At 40.3% G+C, this 16,762-nt stretch overlaps 1 protein-coding gene across 2 annotated transcripts in view; it reads right to left on the reverse strand.

Annotated features, from left to right (window-relative positions):
• Positions 1–15,160: 15,160 nt before the first annotated feature.
• The window catches only part of LOC133228187 (membrane cofactor protein-like), a 61,342-nt gene continuing 59,740 nt past the window's right edge, over positions 15,161–16,762 (reverse strand). For both annotated transcript variants that reach the window (XM_061383674.1, XM_061383673.1), the window contains one exon: positions 15,161–15,323. In XM_061383674.1, the coding sequence (XP_061239658.1) occupies positions 15,251–15,323 (73 nt within the window). In that variant the 3' untranslated portion in view covers positions 15,161–15,250. The remainder of the gene's footprint in view (positions 15,324–16,762) is intronic.

Genomic DNA, 16,762 nt, shown 5'->3' on the forward strand with positions numbered 1-16,762 from the left:
AACACCCAGGACTGATCTCCTTTAGAATGGACTGATTGGATCTCCTTGCAGTCCAAGGGACTCTCAAGAGTCTTCTCCAACACCACAGTTCAAAAGCATCAATTCTTCGGCGCTCAGCTTTCTTTACAGTCCAACTCTCACATCCATACATGACCACTGGAAAAACTATAGCCTTGACTAGACGGACCTTTGTTGGTAATGTCTCTGTTTTTGAATGTGCTATCTAGGTTGGTTATAACTTTCCTTCAAAGGAGTAAGCGTCTTTTAATTTCATGGCTGCAATCACCATCTGCAGTGACTTTGGAGCCCCTGCAAAATAAAATCTGACATTGTTTCCACTGTTTCCCCATCGATTTCCCATGAAGTGATGGGACCAGATGCCATGATCTTATGGGTTTCTACTCTCAGGAACCCTTGTCATTGAATGACTAAATGTTTTATTAAAGATGAAATACACTTTTATTGAAAAGGTGAAGACAAGGATGCATTAAGTGCAAAATTCTTGGAAGCAATGAATGTCATTAGAGTTGGGAGGGGTAGGAATTGGTTAGGTGAAGTGGCAAGGGGGAGAACTTTTCTGTTGAAACAGTCTTGCAAAGATGCTGCAAAATCAAGAGTGAGCACAATTTATTTGTAAAGTTATAAGTAAACCTGTATGCTTAGTAGAAGAAAGACAAAAGTAACATGACTGGCAGTAAAGAGCAGACAAAAGGAGTTGACAGTTTCTTATTCTTAGTTGAGAAAAACTAAAAAGGGCAACCAATGTGAGTAAACATATTGGGAGACCAGTACTCTCAAATTTTTATATTTAACATAACATTTTATATGCCACAAGTTTTAAAATGAACATGACTTCTTAACAATTTAGCCATCCCATTTAGAGTTTATCCCAAAGAATCATCTATGAGCAAAGATTTATAGTTTTGGGAAAAAATTTAAGCCCTATGTACTTAGCAGAAGTCTTAAGGATTCTATGATAGGTAATTTAAAGGATGGAATTCTGTGCAGCAGCTTAAAAAATATCAATGTGGGAAACTATGATATATTTTAAGTGGACAAAACAGACTCCAAACCACTTCATAACGTTTGTCATTCCTTCCATTAAAACAAAAGTACTACTTGATACACATAAAGGGATTAGCTGGAAATATTCCAAAATTAAGTAATAGTTGATAGGATTATGGATATTTCATTTTCCTTGTGCTTTTCAGTTTTCTATATTGACCCTATGTTACATTCGAACCAGGTAAAGAAAAAAATTTACATGTAACCTGCATTTCAAATGTTACTTTGTTCATAGAATGGCTGGGACAGAGCCTGTATCACAGAGTAAAGGTTTGAGAGGATTGTGAGGAAATGAAAATTCTCCTTATAAAGTCAAATGTATCAGGTGGAACTATTATACTTTATAAACATTTAAGCAATTTTATATCAAATATGCTAAAGATATTCTGGGATACACAAACCATGGAATTTCTTCTTCCTCCCAGACCAACACAATTTTTTGAATTCTTGGAAGAGCATATAAAACCCAAAGTGTTGGTGTGATGTATAAAAGAAATACCTTAGTGTCTTGGGTTGTAAAAGCCAGATATTCCATCCATGATAATGCAATTAATGGAGTTATAATTATAAAGACAATGAAAGGAAACACAATGAGAGAGAACTGAAATTTCTTTTAATTCTTGTATTTGTGGAAGAGTGATATAACAGAAATAATCTGTGGTTTATTGTTGGCAAGTATTTGTGAAAGGAGAATCCATTTAATTATATTTCAATAAAACTGAGAACAGTTTCCTGTGTATTTTTAGGTTTGTAAGTAAGTTGTGTGTTTCCTCATCCGATTTTTAAAAGGTACATGTATGCAACATACATATGTTACATACATATGTTACATGGTACATATACACAATGGAGTATTACTCAGCCATTAAAAAGAATACATTTGAATCAGTTCTAATGCAATGGATGAAACTGGAACCTATTATACAGAGTGAAGTAAGCCAGAAAGAAAAACACCAATACAGTATACTAACGCATACATATGGAATTTAGAAAGATGGAAACAATAACCCTGTGTACAAGACAGCAAAAGAGACACCGATGTATAGATCAGTCTTATGGACTCTGTGGGAGAGGGAGAGGGTGGGGAGATTTGGGAAAATAGCATTGAAACATGTATAATATCATGTATGAAACGAGTCGCCAGTCCAGGTTCGATGCACGGTACTGGATGCTTGGGGCTGGTGCACTGGGACGACCCAGAGGGAGGGGAGGAGAGGGAGGAGGGTGGAGGGTTCAGGATGGGGAACGCGGGTATACCTGTGGCGGATTCATTTCAATATTTGGCAAAACTAATACAATATTGTAAAGTTTAAAAATAAAATAAAATTTAAAAAAAGTAAAACAGAAAAAAAAAGGTAGGAAAGAGATAAGGCTATTTTTTGGTTTCCTAGTTTCAGTTGGTATATCAGATTTAAAGGTTGGGTTTTACTGAAATGTTCTTATGATCTCTAAAATTTCTACACCTGGGATCCATCAAATTATTCTAGATTAAAAACTTTCACATGGATTTCTTCAGCTTATTTTGATTTGACAAAAAGGAGGTTCCATTTGCAAGGTTTTGAGTCTTGTTTTCTATTTTTCTGTATGAGTTCCGTTGGGCAGAGATAGTTTTCTTGCTGTATCTCCAATACTGAGACAGTTCTGGACCTATATTAGGTGCATAATACATACCATTAAATGCTGAATAAAATAAATGGGTGTTGCTGTCAGATGCATTTAACATGTCTCTACTATTCCTCCCCCAGTGTGGATTTACCAAATCTTGGGAAGGTTATGAGAGATTTTAATAATGTTAGGTTCTGGGAACAAAGCAGGATTTGCCTCTGAAAAGAATGACCTACAAGTGTCTGCACAGAAAACTTTCCTAAATCAGGCAGACAAGCTGACCTATGAAGTGGATCTGTTCACTGTCTAACCCTTAGCTTTGAGATCATTTTAGTGACAGAGTTCAAAGGGGTGGGGGGTTATTGACTGTGAACTTCGTAAGGTCCTGAGAGGAATAGAACTTAAGAGTCAAAGCTCTGAGTGAAGTAGGGGCTTAAACACTAGTGGTTCCTCCAAATCCCCCTAAAGATTTTGTGAAAGTGCCAATGAGAAAATGAGGAGAGAACGGAGAGTATAGGCTTTGAGCTCTGTAGTAGCTCTCCTGCAAACTTTAGGAATGATGATAGGGTAGAGGGAGGTGTCTGGGGATATCATTAAATGAAGAGTTGCAGCGACTTCCCTGGAGGTCCCGTGGTTAAGACTCTGTGCTTCCACCAGGGAGCATGGGTTCTATCCCTGGCCAGGGAACTAACTAAGCTCTTGTATGCGACTAAGTGCAACCAAAGAATAAAAATAAATGAACCGATGCGGACTTTGTTAAATGAACAATGTTAGATGATCCTTTGCCTCCTCAATGGGTATATTTGCATTCTGCTTTTCAGAAGTGGGCACAGCAGCATGAAGGGACCTGTGAACGCTCTCAGAAGGGGCTTGCCCCCCTCTCTACAGGTTGGGCGTTTGCGGAAACCTGAAAGAGAATGGCTTAACGAAGCATAGTTAAGCTGCCTTTCTGATGTTGGTCCTGGGAGCCCCGCCACCTCTGCTTGCACCTGGTAGGCACCTGCCAGACCTCAGGAGGATCCCTGTGGAGCCACACCCGACACAGGGATCCGGAACCGCCAGGCGCAGGGAGGAGGGCCTTGCTCAGAAGGACCACGCACTCGCTTTCTTTCCTCTTGGTTTTTGGAAGCTTCACACTGTAAATATGTTACGTTACAAACTGTATTCCAGAAGTAGCCTTGCAAAGATAGTATCTTTTATTCCTTTCTCATTATAATGCTGGAGACAGTACATTTAAACATCGTAGACTTAAACTGACTTACATCTCACGCTTAACCACACAAAAAAGCAAATGAAACAAAATTAGAATGCTGTCACTAGGGATAGCTTCCAGACCAATTGTTGCAGTTCCTGCTTTTCAGATAAAAAATGTAAGGCCAGAGGTGAACAGAGTTGCTCAACACTACAAGTAAAGTTAGGCAATATAGTATTTCATCCATAGTTAATACGGTATTTCCATAGATAACTGAAGTTTTAAAAAAATCATGGATCTCTTGCAATTACATTTTTTCCCTTAAGAAAGGAAAAAACTGATACACTATATATATTACTTTAGTCTGTCTACAGGAAATATATTATAAATCTATAAAATAATAATAACTTTAAGAATAATAACTATAAAAATAATAGCTATTTTAAAAAGGTATATGTGTATAAAGAAATATAAAGAAAGATTACAAGAAAATTAAAGAATTAATAATGGTTATCATTGAGTAGTATAAGTACATGTGACTGATACGTGTTACATATTATCTTCCTGCATTTTCTAAATTCTCCTTGATGACTCCCTTCTATATTATAAACATTTGAACATAAGAAAGATGACAAAGATGTAAGCAGAAACCCTACGTGACATCTTTCTTTTAAGTAATTGAGATTACTTATAAGTCCCAACGGAGAAGGCAATGGCACCCCACTCCAGTACTTTTGCCTGGAAAATCCCATGGACGCAGGAGCCTGGTGGGCTGCAGTCCCTGGGGTCGCTGAGGGTCGGACACGACTGAGCGACTTCACTTTCACTCTTCACCTTCTGCATTGGAGAAGGAAATGGCAACCCACTCCAGTGTTCTTGCCTGGAGAATCCCAGGGACGGGGGAGCCCGGTGGGCTGCCCTCTATGAGGTCGCACAGAGTCGGACACGACTGAAGCAACTTAGCAGCAGCAGCAGACTAGTGTGTCTACATTTTGGGGCAGTTTGAGAGTTTTCCTTGAACACAAGGAACGTATGCTTTGTGTCTATTCTAATGTGAGTCTGTCCTACCCACCTTCCCATCACAATCACCCAAGGGGCCGTCAGAGTAGCGGTTTTCAGGTCCCACCCCTACAGTTCTGATTTGTGAGTTGCCCAGGTTATGCTGCTGTGCGGTCAGCGGCGAGAGCCCCTCTGTCTTAGCTTTTCTGTGGCTGCTTTCACAAAGTACAGCAAACCTGGTGTTTGTCGTAGTGGCTTCGGGCGGCTATAACAAACACTCCAGACAAGGCAGTCTGGAAACAACAGATTTGTTTCTCTCAGTTTGGAATCTGGGAAGACCAAGATCAAGGCCCTGGCGGAGATGGTGTCTGGGGAGAACCGGCTTTCTGGTTTGCAGACAGTGCCCTCTAGCGGTAACTTCCTGGGGCAGCAGGGTGAGCAAATTTTACTGGGTCTTTTTCCATAAGGACACTAACCCCAGTCATCAGGCCTCCACCCTCGTGACCTAATCACTTCTCAGTGGCCCCCACTGGCTAATGCTGTCACCTCTGGAGTAGTATTTTAACAGAAATTTCGATGTGACGCAAATATTCACACAATTACTGTTTAAAACAACGCATCTGTGTTCTTTGAGTTCTGGAGGTCAGAGTCTGAGATCAGGTTACAGGCAGGGCCACATTCCCCGCAAGATGTACTGGAAGGGAATCCGTTTCCGCGCCTTCTTCAGCTTCCAGAGCTGCATGCTGTGGCTTGCGGCCCCTCCTGCGTCCTCCAAGCCAGCACCCTGGCACGCGGCCTCAGCAGTCTCACCACCTTTCTGCTGTTCTCAGGTCTCCCTCTGCATGCTTCTCGTGAGGATTAAACGTGGTTACATTTAGGGCCCCACCTGGGGGTGGGGGGATAATCTTCCCATCCAAGATCTTTTCTTCAAAGACCTTTTTTTTTTTTTAGTTATGAGAAAACATTCCCAGTGTGCAGGCATTAGGACTCAGATACCTCTGGAGGCTGTTAGACATCTTCCACAAACAGTGTATGGAACACAAAGAAATAGAGAACCCCAGCAATCTCAAAAACGATGAATGATTTCTGTTATTTGTCAAGGCAAACCATTCAGTATCACGGTAATCCAAGTCTATGCCCTGACCTGTATTGCTGAAGAAGCTGAAGTTGAGCAGTTTTATGAAGACCTACAAGACCTTCTAGAGTTAACACCCCACAAAAGATGTCCTTTTAATTATAGGGGACAGGAATTCAAAAGTAGGAAGTCAAGAAACAACTGGAGTAACATGCAAATTTGGCCATGGAGTACAGAATGAAGCAGGGCAAAGACTAATAGAGTTCTGCCAAGAGAACGCACTGGTCATAGCAAACACCCTCTTCTAACAACGCAAGAGAAGACTCTACACATGGACATCACCAGATGGTCAACACTGAAATCAGAATGATTATATTATTTGCAGCCAAAGATGGAGAAGCTCTGTACAGTCAGCAAAAACAAGACCAGAGCTCACTGTGGCTCAGATCATGAACTCCTTATTGCCAACTTCTGCTGCTAAGAAGCTTCAGTCATGTCCAACTCTGTGCAACCCCATAGATAGCAGCCCACCAGGCTCCCCCGTCCCTGGGATTCTCCAGGCAAGAACGCTGGAGTGGGTTGCCATTTCCTTCTCCAATGCATGAAAGTGAAAAGTGAAAGTGAAGTCGCTCAATTGTGTCTGACTCTTAGCGACCCCATGGACTGCAGCCTACCAGGCTCCTCTCTCCATGGGGTTTTCCAGGCAAGAGTACTGGAATGGGGTGCCATTGCCTTCTCCACCTTATTGTCAAATTCAGACTTAAATTGAAGAAAGTAGGGAAAACCACTAGACCACTCAGGTATGACCTAAATCAAATCGCTAATGATTATACAGTGGAAGTGAGAAATAGATTTAAGGGACTAGATCTGATAGAGTGATGAACTATAGATGGAGGTTTGTGACATGTACAGGAGACAGGGAGCAAGGCCATCCCAAGAAAAAGAAATGCAAAAAGAAAAATGGCTGTCTGAGGAGGCCTTACAAATAGCTGTGAAAAGAAGAGAAGCAAAAAGCAAAGGAGAAAAAGAAAGATATACCCATTTGAATGCAGAGTCCCAAAGACTAGCAAGGAGAGATAAGAAAGCCTTCTTCAGCGATCAATGCAAAGAAATAGAGGAAAACAACAGAATGGGAAAGACTAGAGATCTCTTCAAGAAAATTAGAGATACCAAGGGAACATTTCATGCAAAGATGGGCTCAATAAAGGACAGAAATGGTATGGACCTAACAGAAGAAGAAGATATTCAGAAGAGGTGGCAAGAATACACAGAACTGTACAAAAAAGAGCTTCATGACCCAGATAATCACGATGGTGTGATCACTCACCTAGAGCCAGACATCCTGGAATGTGAAGTCAAGTGGGCCTTATGAAGCATCACTATGAACAAAGCTAGTGGAGGTGATGGAATTCCAGTTGAGCTATTTCAAATCCTGAAGGAGGATGCTGTGAAAGTGCTGCACTCAATATGCCAACAAATTTGGAAAACTCAGCAGTGGCCACAGGACTGGAAAAGGTCAGTTTTCATTCCAATCCCAAAGAAAGGCAATGCCAAAGAATGCTCAAACTACCACACAATTGCACTCATCTCACACGCTAGTAAAGTAATGCTCAAAATTCTCCAAGCCAGGCTTCAGCAGTACGTGAACCGTGAACTTCCAGATGTTCAAGCTGGTTTTAGAAAAGGCAGAGGAACCAGAGATCAAATTGCCAACATCCGCTGGATCATGGAAAAAGCAAGAGAGTTCCAGAAAAACATCTACTTCTGCTTTATTGACTATGCCAAAGCCTTTGACTGTGTGGATCACAATAAACTGTGGAAAATTCTGAAAGAGATGGGAATACCAGACCACCTGACCTTTCTCCTGAGAAATCTGTATGCAGGTCAGGAAGCATCAGTTAGAACTAGACATGGAACAACAGACTGGTTCCAAATAGGAAAAGGAGTACGTCAAGGCTGTATATTGTCACCCTGCTTATGTAACTTCTATGCAGAGTACATCATGAGAAATGCTGGGCTGGAAGAAGCACAAGCTGGAATCAAGATTGCCGGGAGAAATATCAATGACCTCAGATATGTAGATGACACCACCCTTATGGCAGAAAGTGAAGAGGAACTCAAAAGGCTCTTGATGAAAGTGAAAGAGGAGAGTGAAAAAGTTGGCTTAAAGCTCAACATTCAGAAAACGAAGATCATGGCATCTGGTCCCATCACTTCATGGCAAATAGATGGCGAATCAGAAGAAATAGTGTCAGACTTTATTTTTTGGGGCTCCAAAATCACTGCAGATGGTGACTGCAGCCATGAAATTAAAAGACGCTTACTCCTTGGAAGGAAAGTTATGACCAACCTAGACAGCATATTAAAAAGCAGAGACATTACTTTGCCAACCAAAGGTCTGTCTAGTCAAAGCTATGGTTTTTCCAGTAGTCATGTGTGGATGTGAGAGCTGGACAATAAAAAAGACTGAGTGCCTAAGTTTGATGCCCAGCTAATATGAGTTTACTACCCCAAACAAGTTTGTTTTCTGGGGGGGTTGCAGGTGGCTACCAAGTCAGGAATCAGGGCGGTTCCTTTCTCAGTGTGATTCATACTTAAGGCAATTTGGTCACTTTCTTTAGATTTTTAAGCCAGAGGGAAGGAAAAACAGTTGATTGACCACACAGATGTTAGCCTCTTTTCAAAAGTTAATTTCCTAGAAGGGAAGCAGAAAATAGATAATTAATTAAAACAAAATAAAAAATGGCTTCTGGGAATCCGCAATGTCGGAAATCTGACCAAGGTAAGGAAGGGACTGTCAAATACCTTAATAGTCCATATGAGGGCAGCAGCGCTAAGACTATAAAGCCGGACCATTCCAGGGTAAGCGTTTCTGAATGGATGAGCCTGGGAAGTGATGAAAACAATGCAGGTTAGGGGAAAAAAATGTGTGCGCTCACTCAGTTTTGCAGTATTTCTGGAAGTCAATAGACGATGTTAAATTCTGCTCTTGAGTACAAATATATAAACTTTTTTTTTTTTATTTTTAAACTTTACATAATTGTATTAGTTTTGCCAAACATCAAAATGAATCCTCCACAGGTATACATGTGTTCCCCATCCCGAATACCATCCCTCTGGGCCGTCCCAGTGCACCAGCCCCAAGCATCCAGCATCATGCATCGAACCTGACTGGCAACTCGTTTCCTACATGATATTTTACATGTTTCATTGCCATTCTCCCACATCTTCCCACCCTCTCCCTCTCCCACAGAGTCCATAAGACTGTTCTATACATCAGTGTCTCTTTTGCTGTCTCGTACACCGGGTTATTGTTACCATCTTCTAAATTCCATATATATGCGTTAGTATACTGTATTTAAGTTTTTCCTTCTGGCTTACTTCACTCTGTATAATAGGCTCCAGTTTCATCCACCTCATTAGAACTGATTCAAATGTATTCTTTTTAATGGCTGAGTAATACTCCATTGTGTATATGTACCACAGCTTTCTTATCCATTCATCTGCTGATGGACATCTAGGTTGCTTCCACGTCTTGGCTATTATAAACAGTGCTGCGATGAACATTGGGGTACACGTGTCTCTTTCCCTCTGGTTTCCTCAGTGTATGCCCAGCAGTGGGGTTGCTGGATCATAAGGCAGTTCTATTTCCAGTTTTTTAAGGAATCTCCACACTGTTCTCCATAGTGGCTGTACTAGTTTGCATTCCCACCAACAGTGTAAGAGGGTTCCCTTTTCTCCACACCCTCTCCAGCATTTATTATTTGTAGACTTTTGGATCGCAGCCATTCTGACTGGTGTGAAATGGTACCTCATAGTGGTTTTGATTTGCATTTCTCTGATAATGAGTGATGTTGAGCATCTTTTCATGTGTTTGTTAGCCATCTGTATGTCTTTTGGAGAAATGTCTATTTAGTTCTTTGGCCCATTTTTTGATTGGGTCGTTTATTTTTCTGGAGTTGAATATATATAAACTTTTATTATACAAAATTATTCATTCTTGGTTGCAATATTGCCAAGAATTAAAGTTTTAGAATGCCAGATTTGCCTATTTTCCTTAGGCCTAGAATGTTCTTCAACAATTTAAAAATTCCTGCCTACACCAGCTGTCTTCAGAATTCTTGTACAGGACTTTTATTATTCACTTTAAAAGAGCTTCCTGTGTATTTAATACCAACTTAAAAAATAAACTGTAGTCTCAAGTTAAAGAAAAATTTTGATAAAACACATTTTAAAATTATAGCCAAACTAATGTTCATCCAGTGTGGATATTAGAAAGATTGCTTCTGTTTTATTTTGTTTTGCTTTTTAAACCACAGATAGTCTCCTTTGGTTAGGCAGGAAACAAGATTTTATTCACTTTTCAGATTTTTTTAAAAAATATCTTTAATAAGCTGAATTGCAACACCATGGTTATATTTTGTAATTAAAATCATTTTTACCATATGTCTTTATAAGTTCATATGCAGAAGTGGACTCTGGGACTTGAAAACCAATAATGAGGACATTCTCACACTTAGATGTAGATGTTATAATCACTTGGGAAGCTTGTAATGATGCCTAGGTCACACTCCAGGTCAAGGGCATGTCAAATCTCAGAGGGGTGGGATCTCAGAGGGGTGGGATCCAGGCATTAGTAAAACTTCTCAGGATATTCCAGGGCACAGCTGTGGTTCAGAAAGACTGAGGATGGATCTCAAGGTATCACAATGAGATTCAAATCTGCCAAGAAAGCATTTTTTTTTTTTTGCATAATTTGAAAGAAATTCCATTATTAGTTCCATACAGAAACATGTTATGCTTTCATGGTTGGACCTTGGGATTTTACTCAGCTATAGGCATGCAATAACGTGAAGTGGAAGATAGGTCTTCTACCAAACACATGTACTTGGATACTAAAATGTGGTTCTCTCAAGGCCGGGTGATCATAGAGACTATGAGAGCTGGGTAGAATCCCGGAGCGCACTTCGTGAGCTGGGCCTTGAAGGATGCTCAGGATCAGACAGGAGAGGGGGCGCTTCGGACAACAGTGAGCTAGGATTACAGCGGAGAGCGGGGAGCAGATGGTCTAGCTGGACTGGGAGCAGGTTATCTGAAGTGCAGCAGAAAGAGGCGGCTTGGAAGCGAAAAGCTGGGATTTAGTGGTTCAAAGTCTTCGAGCATCACGAAAGAAAGTTGAACTTCGTGCTGTAGGTAATATGGCGGGACTGAACGCCTCTGAGCAGGCGAGACACAGGACCGACTCGGAGAGAAGGCTGAACATACTGCCGACTCTGAGACGGGAGGGACGGGAGTGGTGACGGGGCGGCGGGGGGCATGTTCAGAGAAGGTGGGCCCCGTTAGAAGCATACTCTCATTTGAGTTAAAACGCATTAGAAACCAATGCACCATTCCAAACGTAACTTCTGCAAAAGGACATTTTATTTTTTAAATAGACTTGAAGATCCAATTCTCAAAAAAAAAAAAAAAAAAAAAGAACAATACACAGACATTAGACCACGGGGGATACATTCTTGCAGTTTTAAGACACCTTTGAACTCAAATACATGTTTCCCCTCTCATTTAAACAAACTTTCCTAGAGAAAAAGTTTCACTATATATTTAGGTAATTGACAAATCATTTGACACATAGAACATAATTTATATTAATATACATATATCAATCTCACATATAAAACAAACAACTATAAAAGTCAATTTATTTTGATTAGCATAAAACTTTTGTTTGAAAAACTCCCCAGTCAGGGTTAAAAAGATAAATCATACAGTCACCCCTTGCTTCTAAGCAAGTGCTCCGTTCTTGAAAAGGATGTGAAAATGGTTACAAGTGCAACTTCAACTCTGTATTTATTTCAGAAATCCTGTTTATTTCTGCTCAAACTTATCTACCTAAAGTTCCTCACCAGAGATTACAAAGGGAAGGACCTCAAATATGTCCTTAAGGAGTAAAACAATATTTACTCTGGTCCACTCTTAATTTCTCATTTATATCCTTCTCAAGGCAACATTTCTTTGGCCCAGTTTATGCTACTACCTATAAAAGTCTGAGACAACACCTATAAAAACATAATCTGAGTTAGAGCAGAGTCCCTCCTCTGTGGCCGCTGGCATGAGGACAGAGGAGAGGGCTGAGGTCTGTCCCACCCGAGTGTTCAGACCCCCCTGAGCTGTTTCCTCTTTCCATTCCACTGCATGCATGCACACTCAGGCACGTCTGACTCTTTTGCAATGCCATGGACTGTAGCCCGCCAGGCTCCCCTGTCCCTGGGATTCTCCAGGCAGGAATACTGCAGTGGGTTGCCATTTCTTTCTCCACATTCTGTTGTATGACCTACAGCAAATCCGCAAAGCCTGCTTTTCTGAAATACGGGGCTTCATTTTCACTCCGCCCTTTATAGATGAGGTGAGGAGCCCACAAAGACTCTCATGCAACTTGAGGTTATCTGATGTGGCCCTACAGACTGCTGACATTCAGGTAACATGTTTAAAGTAAGACATGTCCTTTATTAAAGTGGGGAGAGAATACCATCTACAGCCAGAATTTAGACTGGATTCCAATTCTCTTAAAGAGTGGAATTCTTTGTTATGAAAACATCAAGCCTGCTGTGTTCACTTTGGCCTGAGCTGGCATTCCTGCTACGAGTAGGAGCCCTCTGTTTACAGAAGCCTGAAACTGATGCTGAATTCTTTTTGATTTCTTAGACTGGTTTACTGTTATTAAAAGGGTGAAGAACAAATGCCAGACATAAATTTTATTGCTTTTCTAAATCATCAGGAAGTTACAACTAATTTTTAAACACAGAATTTTACCCTACTACTCTAAGCATATTTTCTAGCAATATGCTTAGTTAAGGAAGTCAAACTAGTTCAAATTCCAAATCTGCAGTGTTGTCCTTTTTACTGTCTAAGGGCTGATGTGGTGTACATATATTTCTAAAGGCTTTTTATGATAAACATATAAAATACATTGTGTGGGTGTTAAATAATTACTCAATAGTCAGCATTCATCTTTGAACAAAAATCCTTTCAAAATCATTTTCTTTAAGAAACAAAATGCAGTTTCATTTTGAATTATATTTCTCTGAGTTTGGAGATTTTATTTCTTAAAAATTTCTTCACCTAATACTACCAGGGATGCTGTGTTGACTTGCCCTTATAAATTCAACTGTTATTTGAGGGAAAACACACACAACGTTCAGTTCCAAATCCTACATGTTTCAGTTCAGTTCAGTCGCTCAGTCGTGTCCGACTCTTTGCAACCCCATGAATCGCAGCACGCCAGGCCTCCCTGTCCATCACCAACTCCTGGAGTTCACTCAAACTACATGTTTCAGAAAAGTGTAAAGGATGGTGAGTATGTTCAAGCCACAGTAAAATACTAGCACTGTGACTTAACAGATGCATTCGTGAGACTAAAAAGAAACTGGAGAATAAACTTTGTGGATTATTCTTCTCCTTCTGTTTTCACTGAGACATAACTGACATACAGGCATAACTTGGAGGCATTCTGGGCTTGGTTCTAGACTACTGTGTTAAAGTGGGCATCTCAATAAAGCGAGTAGTGTAAATTGTTCTATTTCCCAGTTTTATGTTTAAACTGTCCTTCAGTCTATTATGTGTGCAGTTTTTTGTGTCTAACAAAAAAGTACAAGTCTTAACTAAAAATAAGTTATCGCTAAGATTGCGAATCACCACCTGAGCCTTCAGTGAGTCATAGCAGTAACCGGAATGCTAACTGAACACAGATCACCATCACAAACAGAAAAATAATTTTAAAAATTTGAATTATTGCAAGAATTACCAAAATGTGAAACAGATATATGAAATGAGCAAATGCTATTGGGAAAATGGCACCAATAAACTTGTTCATAAAGGGCTGCCATAAACCTTCAATTTGTAAAAACAAACAAACAAAAAAATGCAGTATCTGCAAAGTGCAACAAAACAGGATAATGAGGTATGGCTATATAACACTGTACAAGTTCATGGTGTATAGCATGATTTGATAATGTATACATTATGAAATAGTTATGACAATACATTTCTTAACACCCAATCATTCTTATGGTTAGAAATGTTAAGATCTACTCTCTTAGCAATTTGCCAGGGCCATCATTCCTTGGATCTGAGGCTGATTGGTTCCGGATCCCCCATTCCTTCCCCAGCAAATAAAAATCTGAACGCGCCAGTCCTTTAACATGGCACAGCACCGGCAGCTCTCTCTATCTGGGAATGAGCAACTGTCAGGATGTCAACTGTTGTACAATGTAGCGTCACTGATTACAGTCACTATGCTGAACTGTGGTGTTGGAGAAGACTCTTGAGAGTCCCTTGGACTGCAAGGAGATCCAACCAGTCCATCCTAAAGGACATCAGTCCTGGGTGTTCATTGGAAGGACTGATGATGAAGCTGAAACTCCAGTACTTTAGCCACCTGACACAAAGAGCTGACTCATTTGAAAAGACCCTGATGCTGGGAAAGATTGAGGGCAGGAGGAGAAGGGGACGACAAAGGATGAGATGGTTGGATGGCATCACTGACTCAATGGACACGGGTTTGGGTGAACTCCAGGAGTTGGTGATGGACAGGGAGGCCTGGCGTGCTGCAGTTCACGGGGTCACAAAGAGTCGGACACGACTGAGCGACTGAACTGAACTGAACAGATGCTGTACATTGTGTCTCAGTATTGTTTATCTTATAACTGGGATTTTGTACCTTTTGACACCCTTCACCTAGTTCCTCCATCATCCTTAGCCCCTGCCTCTGAAAACCAGAAATCTGGTTTCTTTTCCTGTGAGTGTAGATTTTTGGATTCCATGTATCAGTGAGGTCATTCAGTATTTGTCTCTTTCTGTATGACTGATTCACTTAGTGTAATGCCCTAGAGTTCTACAAACGCTGTTGCAAATGACAGGATTTCCTTATTTTTTATGTTGAATGGTATTCCACTGTATGTGTATATATGTGTATGTACATACACGTACATGTATGTGTGTGTATATATAAAATCTATATATCTCACGTTTTATTTACCCATTCATCTGGCAGTGAACACTGATATTTCTTTCATGTCATGGTTATTATAAATAATTCTGCAACACACAGGGAGGTGTAGTTATCTTTTCCATATGGTGATTTTGCTTCCTTTGGGCATATACCTGCGGTGGAATTATGAAATCATATGGTGGTGCTATTTTTAACTTTTTGAGGAACCTGTATACTGTTTTCCATAGTTGATGTATGAGTTTACTGTAGATCTTAACATATTAGTATAATCAAAATATAAATTGATGCACGGGTTTGTGGAAAATAATTAGCGCTTCTGCACCGCTGGACTGGTAGGTTTTTTCTGCTGAGTGGTGGGTCCAGCACCAACTCCCTTTTTCCTACAAGGAAAGACAAAAAGACAGCATCAGAGGTAAACATAGTTAAGTACAGAAATTAAACTCTAGCAGCCCATTTGGAAACAATGAAAAAAAATGCATTTTCAACACAAAAAGTCACTGAACTGGGAAATGATTTCTTTCTTAAAAATGATTTGGTTTCTTTAAAATGGTTCTTTTAAAGAAATTTCAAATGTTCAATTAGTCTCACTCCAGAAATCCCCTTTCTATATCTGCATTATACTTTTGATTCCCTCTAAAACAAGAAATAGAGCAGTTGCATATACTCAGTAAATATTTCCCTATTTTAGTTTAGGACCAGTGGGAAAGGCTAGAGAGAAACATGCATTTTCCCTAAAATGCAATTTTAATTCTGGCTCTGAGATGAAACCTTTACAAAGGTAATGATATTGAGCATGTTAAAGTTCAGTAATGCCTCATTTATCCCTCACTGTAAGGAAAGCACATGTTCTGGTTAGAGTCTCCTAAGTAACTAAAACGCACATTACACTGTTTTGGGAAACAGTGGACAGCTTAATAATATTTATTATCCAAGACCATCATTGCCCAAAGAAATACAGTGCGAGTCATATAGGTAATTTTGAATTTTCTAGAAGCTACATTTAAAAAAACAAAAAGAAGCAGGAAAATTAGTTTTAATTATATCTTGCCTAATCCAGTATTCATGGAGTGTACATATTTTGTATTAGGTCTTTGAATCTGATGTGTACTGTGCAGTCAAGCTCATTTTACATAGAATGAAACACTTTTGATGTCCCTGGCAGCCACTGGCTCTGGAGCTGGAAAACGCAGTTCCACTCCCTGCTTAGGAAACTGACTACAACAGACAAAGTGAACCGTGAAGCCGCTCAGTCGTGTCCAACTCTGTGACCCCATGGACTATACAGTCCATGAATTCTCCAGGCCAGAATACTGGAGTGCGTAGCTGTTCCCTTCTCCAGGGGATGTTCCCAACTCAGGGATCGAACTCAGGTCTCCTGCACTGCAGGAGGCTAATTATTTTACAATAGTGTAGTGGTTTTTGCCATATATTGACATGAATCGGCCATAGGTGTACATGTGTTCCCCATCCTGAGCCCCTCCTCCCACCTTCCTCCCCATCGCATCCCTCAGGGTCATCCCAGTGCACCAGCCCTGAACACCCTGTCTCATGCATCAAACCTGAACTGACAATCTATTTCACATACAGTAATATACATGTTTCAATGTTATTCTTTCAAATCATCCCACCCTCACCTTCTCCCACAGAGTCCATAAGACTGTTCTATACATCAGTGTCTCTTTTGCTGTCTCACATATAGGGTCATCGTTACCATCTTTCTAAATTCCATATATATGTGTTAGTATACTGTATTGGTGTTTTTCTTTCTGGCTTACTTCACCCTGTATAATAGGCTCCAGTTTCATCTACCTCATTAGAA

Source organism: Bos javanicus, chromosome 16 (assembly GCF_032452875.1).
Source record: "Bos javanicus breed banteng chromosome 16, ARS-OSU_banteng_1.0, whole genome shotgun sequence".
Taxonomy (NCBI): Eukaryota; Metazoa; Chordata; class Mammalia; order Artiodactyla; family Bovidae; genus Bos; species Bos javanicus.